Source organism: Littorina saxatilis, linkage group LG8 (genome assembly GCF_037325665.1).
Source record: "Littorina saxatilis isolate snail1 linkage group LG8, US_GU_Lsax_2.0, whole genome shotgun sequence".
Lineage (NCBI taxonomy): Eukaryota > Metazoa > Mollusca > Gastropoda > Littorinimorpha > Littorinidae > Littorina > Littorina saxatilis.
Genome location: NC_090252.1, coordinates 62,285,625 through 62,293,588, shown reverse-complemented (window position 1 = coordinate 62,293,588; position 7,964 = coordinate 62,285,625). Strand labels below are relative to the sequence as shown.

The following is a 7,964-nucleotide window of genomic DNA, read 5'->3' as shown; positions in this document are numbered from 1 at the left end:
TGACAACTTGGTGGACATTGTGAAACAGCTGTACCCTGACGCTCTCACCCGTGACAAGTTGGTGGACATTGTGAAACAGCTGTCTCCTGACGCTCTCACCCGTGACACCTTGGTGGACATTGTGAAACAGCTGTCCCCTGACGCTCTCACCCGTGACAACTTAATTGGTGGACATTGTGAAACGGCTGTCCCCTGACGCTCTTACCCGTGACAACTTGGTGGACATTGTGAAACAGCTGTCCCCTGACGCTCTCACCCGTGACAACTTGGTGGACATTGTGAAACAGCTGTCTCCTGATGTCGCGGACAGTTGTATGTAGTTATAAGGTTCCTTGGTCGGGCGTTGCTGACAGGTACCTGCGTCAAGGTGGGAAGACCGGTAGCTGGGCTTAGCTCAGTGATTCGCGCCTTGCACGCTTTGCACGCATTGCACGGGACGTTCACGGTAAGCTGCGCGCTATTTGTAGGGTTCACCGTTTACCTGGTTGCTGACTGAGAAATTCATAGGCATTCTTTTTTCTGTCTCGGCCGAGACCAGATGTTTGTTCGAACGGCTTCGAAATTCGTGTGTGAATTGTCGTTTGAGTTCGAAGTTATTTTCAGTAGTAATGTACGTCTACTGTGGACTTTGTTAAAGTCGGTTGCGTAAAGTGCGCGATGTTTTTCATTAGCCTGTGTGAGGTAAGTCAAATTTCTTGGTCTAATTGGATAGACTTTTGTCAGTTTTTGCTGAAGGTGAATTAGCGGCCGGTGGCAGGGGACAGGGAACCTACATTAGTTGCCAGTTGTACTGTTTTGTCTCGTCTTTGTGTTGTTGTAAATAGTGTTCATCATAGGGTTTAAAAGGAAATCATTATAATGGTAAATTATATCGTAGAAGGAAACCAAAGTTTAGTCATTGTGCTTCCTCCTCATCCCTAATAATGATGTCTATTGGGGGAGGAAGTCACGTGTCTTATATTTTTGGGGAGAATATTGACTTTGGCCTTCTAGGCTTTCAGTGTTTACTGTCGAAGACAGACCGGACGGGAAGGTGCGAACCCTAGCTTCACAGCATGGAGGAGGCACCACCACGCTGCTGCGTGAGCAGCCAGTTTGGACTCTCGCATCGTCACCCCCACGCTGCTGTGTGAGCAGCCCCTCTGGATCTTCTCCGAGGCTTCATTACGCTGTTTTGAGCAGCTATCTTGTAACGTCACAGCGGCGCAACCACGCTGCTGTTGGGCAGCAACATCGAACCGGCGCCGTCGCTGCAGAGTGTGTGCCGTGTGACAGCTCTCAACTGGGCTGATTCTCTCACCCCCGCGACAGAGACGCAGGTGTCGACCCGAGGGCGCACCCCCCCCCCCCTGAATTCGTCGAACGTGTAGATAAGTACTTTCTTACGATAGATATCATTTATGGAATGAGGAGGGCCTTTATGACGTACGTGCTTTGTGTTTGACTATCCTGATTGTCTCGTATGTCGTTTGTTGTCGTTATTTTGACTGTTGTGTACTTTCTCATGTTCATTATGTTCATCCTCATGTATTCGTGTTAACCCTTTCATTGTTCCATCCATCGTCACCCCCATATTTCACCCAACTGGGAACTATTAAATACTTTCATTTATTTACATTGGTGTTCTGTGAGTGCTGTGTTGTGTGGCCAAAGTTTTTATGTGAAAAACTAAACATGCAAACGTGCATGCACGCGACAAATGGCGAGCTCGCCAGGATAAGCTAGAAGTAGCGCGTCGAGAGACTGATGAGAGAGTTAAGTATGTTCAAGCTCAGCGAGAGACTGATGAGAAAGCCGCATATGAACGTACTCAGATGTTTGAAGAAAAACAAAGGCAAGAGAGAGAGGACCATGACCGTAAGCAAAAGCAGGAAGGAGAAGAGCATGACCTTCGCATGCAACTCCTGCAGAGAGAGTCTGAAAGTAAGAGGGTGAAGAAAGGAAGTAGGGATGGAGCTGATAATGAGGGAGATTCCTCAGGCGAAGAAGAGTCTAGTGACCTTCGTGGTTTTCGGCCTTCCATACCGATGTTTGATGAGAGCAAAGAAAACATAGCTACTTGGTTGAAAAGGTTTGAGAGAGTCGCTACCTTGTACAAGTGGAAGAGAAATACGTGGGCAACTAGGGTCTCGACTAGGTTGTCGGGTAGGGCTGTAGAAGTGTACAACACTCTGGATGATGATAGCGCAGACGACTATGACGGTTTGAAGGTCGCGTTGTTAGGCCGCTATCAGCTCACAGCCGAAACCTACCGCCGTCGTCTCAGAACCTGCAAGAGAAAAGAACATGAAACGTTCAGACAGTTCGGTGCTCGCATTGAAGAGAATTTGACTAAGTGGCATGAGCTTTCCGAGATCACAGAACTGAAACAGTTGGTTTTGCTGGAACAGTTCTTGCAGACCCTGAGCGCGGACATGGCCGCGTACGTTAAGGAGAAAAAACCTCAGACGTTAGCCGAAGCAGTTAAGTCCGCTGAGATTCATTTTGAAGCACACCGTGACAGTAAGAAGTTTTTTCAGCATGATCGTGATCAGGGTGGAAAGGCTGGCGTTGGTGAAAAGCAGAAAAGTGGAGATAACTCAGTTGGTACATCCGGTAGGAAGTGTTTCATCTGTGAGTCCCCCAAACATTTGGCTAGAGATTGCCCCAAGAAGAGCAAGTCGACGGGAGCGGTGAATAGTGGTCCTGAGAAGTCTTTACCGCCCGTCAGTGTACCCACTTTGTGTACTCCCTGTAGCCAGCAAGACTACGACCCGAGATGCCTGGTTGTAGTGGATGGTGTTGCAGTAGAGGGGTTGCGTGATACTGGATCTCAGGTTTGTGTCGTGAAGAGTTCATTAGTTTCCAGGTCTCAGTTCACAGGACAGGATCTTGAGGTTTCTATGGCTGAGAAAGACATCAAGAGGCGCTATCCAGTGATTAAGGTTCAGGTTGATTGTCCTTTCTACACTGGTGAGGTTGAGGCTATCGTCATGGATACACCTGTTGCTGATTTCATTGTAGGTAATCACGCCCGGCTGGGTGACTCGATTGTTCTTCCAGTGTACGCTGTGTCCAAGGTTGTGTCAGTTGTCACTCGTGCTCAGGCTGCCGCTGAAGGGAAGAAGTCGACTTTGTTACATGTTGCTGCTCCAGGGCTAGAAACAGTCACCCCTGAGCAGTTGCATGACCTTCAGCGGAATGATTCGACTTTGAAGAGTTGTCGTGAGGCGGCAGATCGCCGGGACGTCAGAACGTCTGGTCACTCCGGTGAAGTTGGGTTTGTTTGGAAGAAAAGGATTCTGTACCGTGAGTATCGCGGTGGTGGTAGCGTCTATACTCAGGTTGTTGTTCCCCAGCAGTTGAGGTTAGGTGTTATCAAGTTGGCTCATGAACCGCCTATGGGAGGTCACATGGGTGTTCAGAGGACACGTGATCGAGTTTGGCAGCAGTTCTTTTGGCCAGGTATGTGCGCAGACATACGTCGCTTTGTGTTGTCTTGTGATCAGTGTCAGAAGGTTTCTCATAAGCCACAGAAGGTACCGTTAGGTAAGATGCCTCTCATCGATACGCCGTTCGAGCGTGTGGCGATCGATCTGGTGGGTCCCATCATCCCTGCTTCTGAGTCTGGTAACAGGTACATTTTGGTGTTTGTGGACTACGCTACTCGGTACCCGGAAGCCATTCCATTGAAGTCGATTGAGGCTGTGAAGGTTGCAGAAGCGATGTGGGCAGTCTGGACTCGAGTAGGAATTCCCTCAGAGATTTTGACAGACCGTGGTACCCAGTTCATGTCCGAGGTGATGAAAGAAGTGGAGCGTTTGCTGGCCATCAAGGGTTTAGCGACTACTCCGTACCATGCGCAAGGAAACGGATTGGTGGAACGGTACAACGGAACACTCAAGACCATGCTACGCAAGCTTGCTCAAGAGAAACCGAAGCAGTGGGATCGCTACATTCCTGCACTCCTCTTCGCTTATCGTGAAGTTCCACAGGAGAGTCTGGGATTCTCTCCCTTTGAGCTTCTATACGGCAGGACAGTGCGAGGACCCATGTCTGTTCTTCGCAACCTATGGACGGAGGAGCAAGTCGATGAACAAGTTCGTACGACTTCTGAGTATGTGGTTGACTTGAGGAACCGGATTGAGGAAACCTGCAAACTGGCGCGTCAGAATCTGTCGGCTGCTGCACAGAAACACGCGAAGGTGTTCAACCGGAAGACAGTTCGAAGACAGTTCCAGCCTGGAGACAAGGTTTTGTTGCTGCTGCCGCAGAAGAAGAACAAACTGCAGTTGTGTTGGCAGGGACCATTCGACGTTCTGGAGAAGAAGGGCGAGTCAGACTACAGGATTCGGATCTACGGACGTGAGAAGCTGTACCACGCCAATCTTCTCAAGTTGTACAGAGACAGACAAGGGCGACAGGGTCAACCTGTTGTGGGGTTTGAGCTAACAGAGATCAGAGGCGACCTTTTCAGCTGTGAACCTGATGATGCTATGGCCCACTGCGTCAGTGAAGATCTTGAGATGGGAAAAGGCATTGCTGTTCACTTCAAGCAATCGTTTGGAAAAGTTGATCAACTTAGAGCACAAAACAAGAAGGTGGGAGAGGTGGCTGTACTACAAGTAGGTGCTTCCTACGTTTACTACATGATCACCAAGAAACGCTACTTTCACAAACCCTCCTACAAAACGCTGCGGTCCTCCATGGAAGCTATGAGGGACCACTGCAAGCAGAACAATGTTGCTTCCCTGGCCATGCCGCGGATCGGATGTGGATTGGACGAGCTGAACTGGAGCGCCGTCCTTGAGATGATCAAGGAAGTCTTCAAGAACACGGGCATAACTGTTAAGGTCTACACCTTCGGTGGCTAAGAAACACAGTATTTTGTACATTTTTGACGTGCATGCTACAGGAATAATGCATATCTTGTTTGCTTGTTTTGTCATGTGCGGGTGATTCCCGGTAGTCGCAACGTGGGAGCCGACTACCTCAGTCGGGCATGCGTTGAATAGGGATCTTTTGCCGTGTAGACAGATGTCTATGCTTAACTTGGGGGGCATTGTCGCGGACAGTTGTATGTAGTTATAAGGTTCCTTGGTCGGGCGTTGCTGACAGGTACCTGCGTCAAGGTGGGAAGACCGGTAGCTGGGCTTAGCTCAGTGATTCGCGCCTTGCACGCTTTGCACGCATTGCACGGGACGTTCACGGTAAGCTGCGCGCTATTTGTAGGGTTCACCGTTTACCTGGTTGCTGACTGAGAAATTCATAGGCATTCTTTTTTCTGTCTCGGCCGAGACCAGATGTTTGTTCGAACGGCTTCGAAATTCGTGTGTGAATTGTCGTTTGAGTTCGAAGTTATTTTCAGTAGTAATGTACGTCTACTGTGGACTTTGTTAAAGTCGGTTGCGTAAAGTGCGCGATGTTTTTCATTAGCCTGTGTGAGGTAAGTCAAATTTCTTGGTCTAATTGGATAGACTTTTGTCAGTTTTTGCTGAAGGTGAATTAGCGGCCGGTGGCAGGGGACAGGGAACCTACATTAGTTGCCAGTTGTACTGTTTTGTCTCGTCTTTGTGTTGTTGTAAATAGTGTTCATCATAGGGTTTAAAAGGAAATCATTATAATGGTAAATTATATCGTAGAAGGAAACCAAAGTTTAGTCATTGTGCTTCCTCCTCATCCCTAATAATGATGTCTATTGGGGGAGGAAGTCACGTGTCTTATATTTTTGGGGAGAATATTGACTTTGGCCTTCTAGGCTTTCAGTGTTTACTGTCGAAGACAGACCGGACGGGAAGGTGCGAACCCTAGCTTCACAGCATGGAGGAGGCACCACCACGCTGCTGCGTGAGCAGCCAGTTTGGACTCTCGCATCGTCACCCCCACGCTGCTGTGTGAGCAGCCCCTCTGGATCTTCTCCGAGGCTTCATTACGCTGTTTTGAGCAGCTATCTTGTAACGTCACAGCGGCGCAACCACGCTGCTGTTGGGCAGCAACATCGAACCGGCGCCGTCGCTGCAGAGTGTGTGCCGTGTGACAGCTCTCAACTGGGCTGATTCTCTCACCCCCGCGACAGAGACGCAGGTGTCGACCCGAGGGCGCACCCCCCCCCCCCTGAATTCGTCGAACGTGTAGATAAGTACTTTCTTACGATAGATATCATTTATGGAATGAGGAGGGCCTTTATGACGTACGTGCTTTGTGTTTGACTATCCTGATTGTCTCGTATGTCGTTTGTTGTCGTTATTTTGACTGTTGTGTACTTTCTCATGTTCATTATGTTCATCCTCATGTATTCGTGTTAACCCTTTCATTGTTCCATCCATCGTCACCCCCATATTTCACCCAACTGGGAACTATTAAATACTTTCATTTATTTACATTGGTGTTCTGTGAGTGCTGTGTTGTGTGGCCAAAGTTTTTATGTGAAAAACTAAACATGCAAACGTGCATGCACGCGACACCTGACGCTCTCACCCGTGACAAGTTGGTGGACATTGTGAAACAGCTGTCTCCTGACGCTCTCACCCGTGACAACTTGGTGGACATTGTGAAACAGCTGTCTCCTGACGCTCTCACCCGTGACAAGTCGGTGGACATTGTGAAACAGCTGTACCCTGACGCTCTCACCCGTGACAAGTTGGTGGACATTGTGAAACAGCTGTACCCTGACGCTCTCACCCGTGACAAGTTGGTGGACATTGTGAAACAGCTGTACCCTGACGCTCTCACCCGTGACAAGTCGGTGGACATTGTGAAACAGCTGTACCCTGACGCTCTCACCCGTGACAAGTTGGTGGACATTGTGAAACAGCTGTCTCCTGACGCTCTCACCCGTGACAAGTTGGTGGACATTGTGAAACAGTTGTACCCTGACGCTCTCACCCTTGACAACTTAGTGGACATTGTGAGACAGCTGTACCCTGATGCGCTAACTCGTACATACATCATACCTCCTGTGCATCTTTCCCGGGTGCCCTATTTCAAGGACACAGTACCCGGTACTGATCAGGAGGTGCTTGTGCTGCCCTCTAGTGAGCAGCTTCAGAAGCAGCAGGGCAATATACAGGCAGACTTTGCACAGCAGCACGTGCTGCACAACTTGCAGCAACTCGGAGATTCCGGAAAGGAGGTCATGTTCGTGGTGTCTGAGTTGAACTTTAAAGACTATCTCAACAAGCCGTTCTACGCCAAACACACAGGCAAGCTCCCAAAGCCAGCAAACCTACCTAAGGAGCTTCGGCATCACGGAAAGCAGGGAGACTTCGACATCCTGGTGTTTCACCGACAGTATGGTATCATCGAGGCGGTCAAGGGACCCGACCCATCCGAAACCACCATCGACATCATCGACATCATCGACATTATCGACATCATCGACATCATCGACATCATCGACATCATCGACATGAACGCCTACCTTAAAGTAAGTGGATTTTTCATTTTGCTGTGTTCAGGTTTTTGTTCAAAACCGCTTCTCTGTTCACAGGTTCTGTGAGCCACCAACATTTGCTTTCATATAATCACATGATTGTTAACCATGTTTGGCATAACTTAACTGCGCGTGTTCCCAGTTTGAAGTGTAAGACTACTTTTAACATTGCCTCTGCTCAGATTTGATTACAGAACGTTGTGGTATTATGGGGTCAACTGTTTTCAAATATATAACAGATTGCGGATTGGAGTTACACTGAAGACTTTTTATTTTTGGAAACCTCTTGATGGTATTTCGTGAACGGTCTGACCGGTGTAACACGAAATTTTTACTCCACGAAAAATTTACTCCGGAGTAAACATTTCGTACGAAATTCTTACTCCGAGTAAATTTTTCGTACGAGAAAAGAACTCCCCAAGGCACGAAAAAATTACTCCCTCCACGAAATGTTTACTCCCCATTTTTTTACTTCTAGTAAAAATTCTCGTATGCGAAAATGGGATGCGGGCGAAGAGATAATGCCAAAATTGGCATCTCGCTCAAACGAATG

General features: G+C 48.4%; 1 protein-coding gene across 1 annotated transcript; it reads left to right on the top strand.

Moving 5' to 3' along the window:
* Nucleotides 1-1,727: 1,727 nt before the first annotated feature.
* On the top strand, nt 1,728-6,359 carry LOC138974040 (uncharacterized). The gene has a single exon (XM_070346743.1). It carries the CDS (start codon nt 1,815-1,817, stop codon nt 4,851-4,853), a length of 3,039 nt encoding a protein of 1,012 aa, XP_070202844.1. The 5' UTR covers nt 1,728-1,814; the 3' UTR covers nt 4,854-6,359.
* The last annotated feature ends 1,605 nt before the right edge of the window (nt 6,360-7,964 follow it).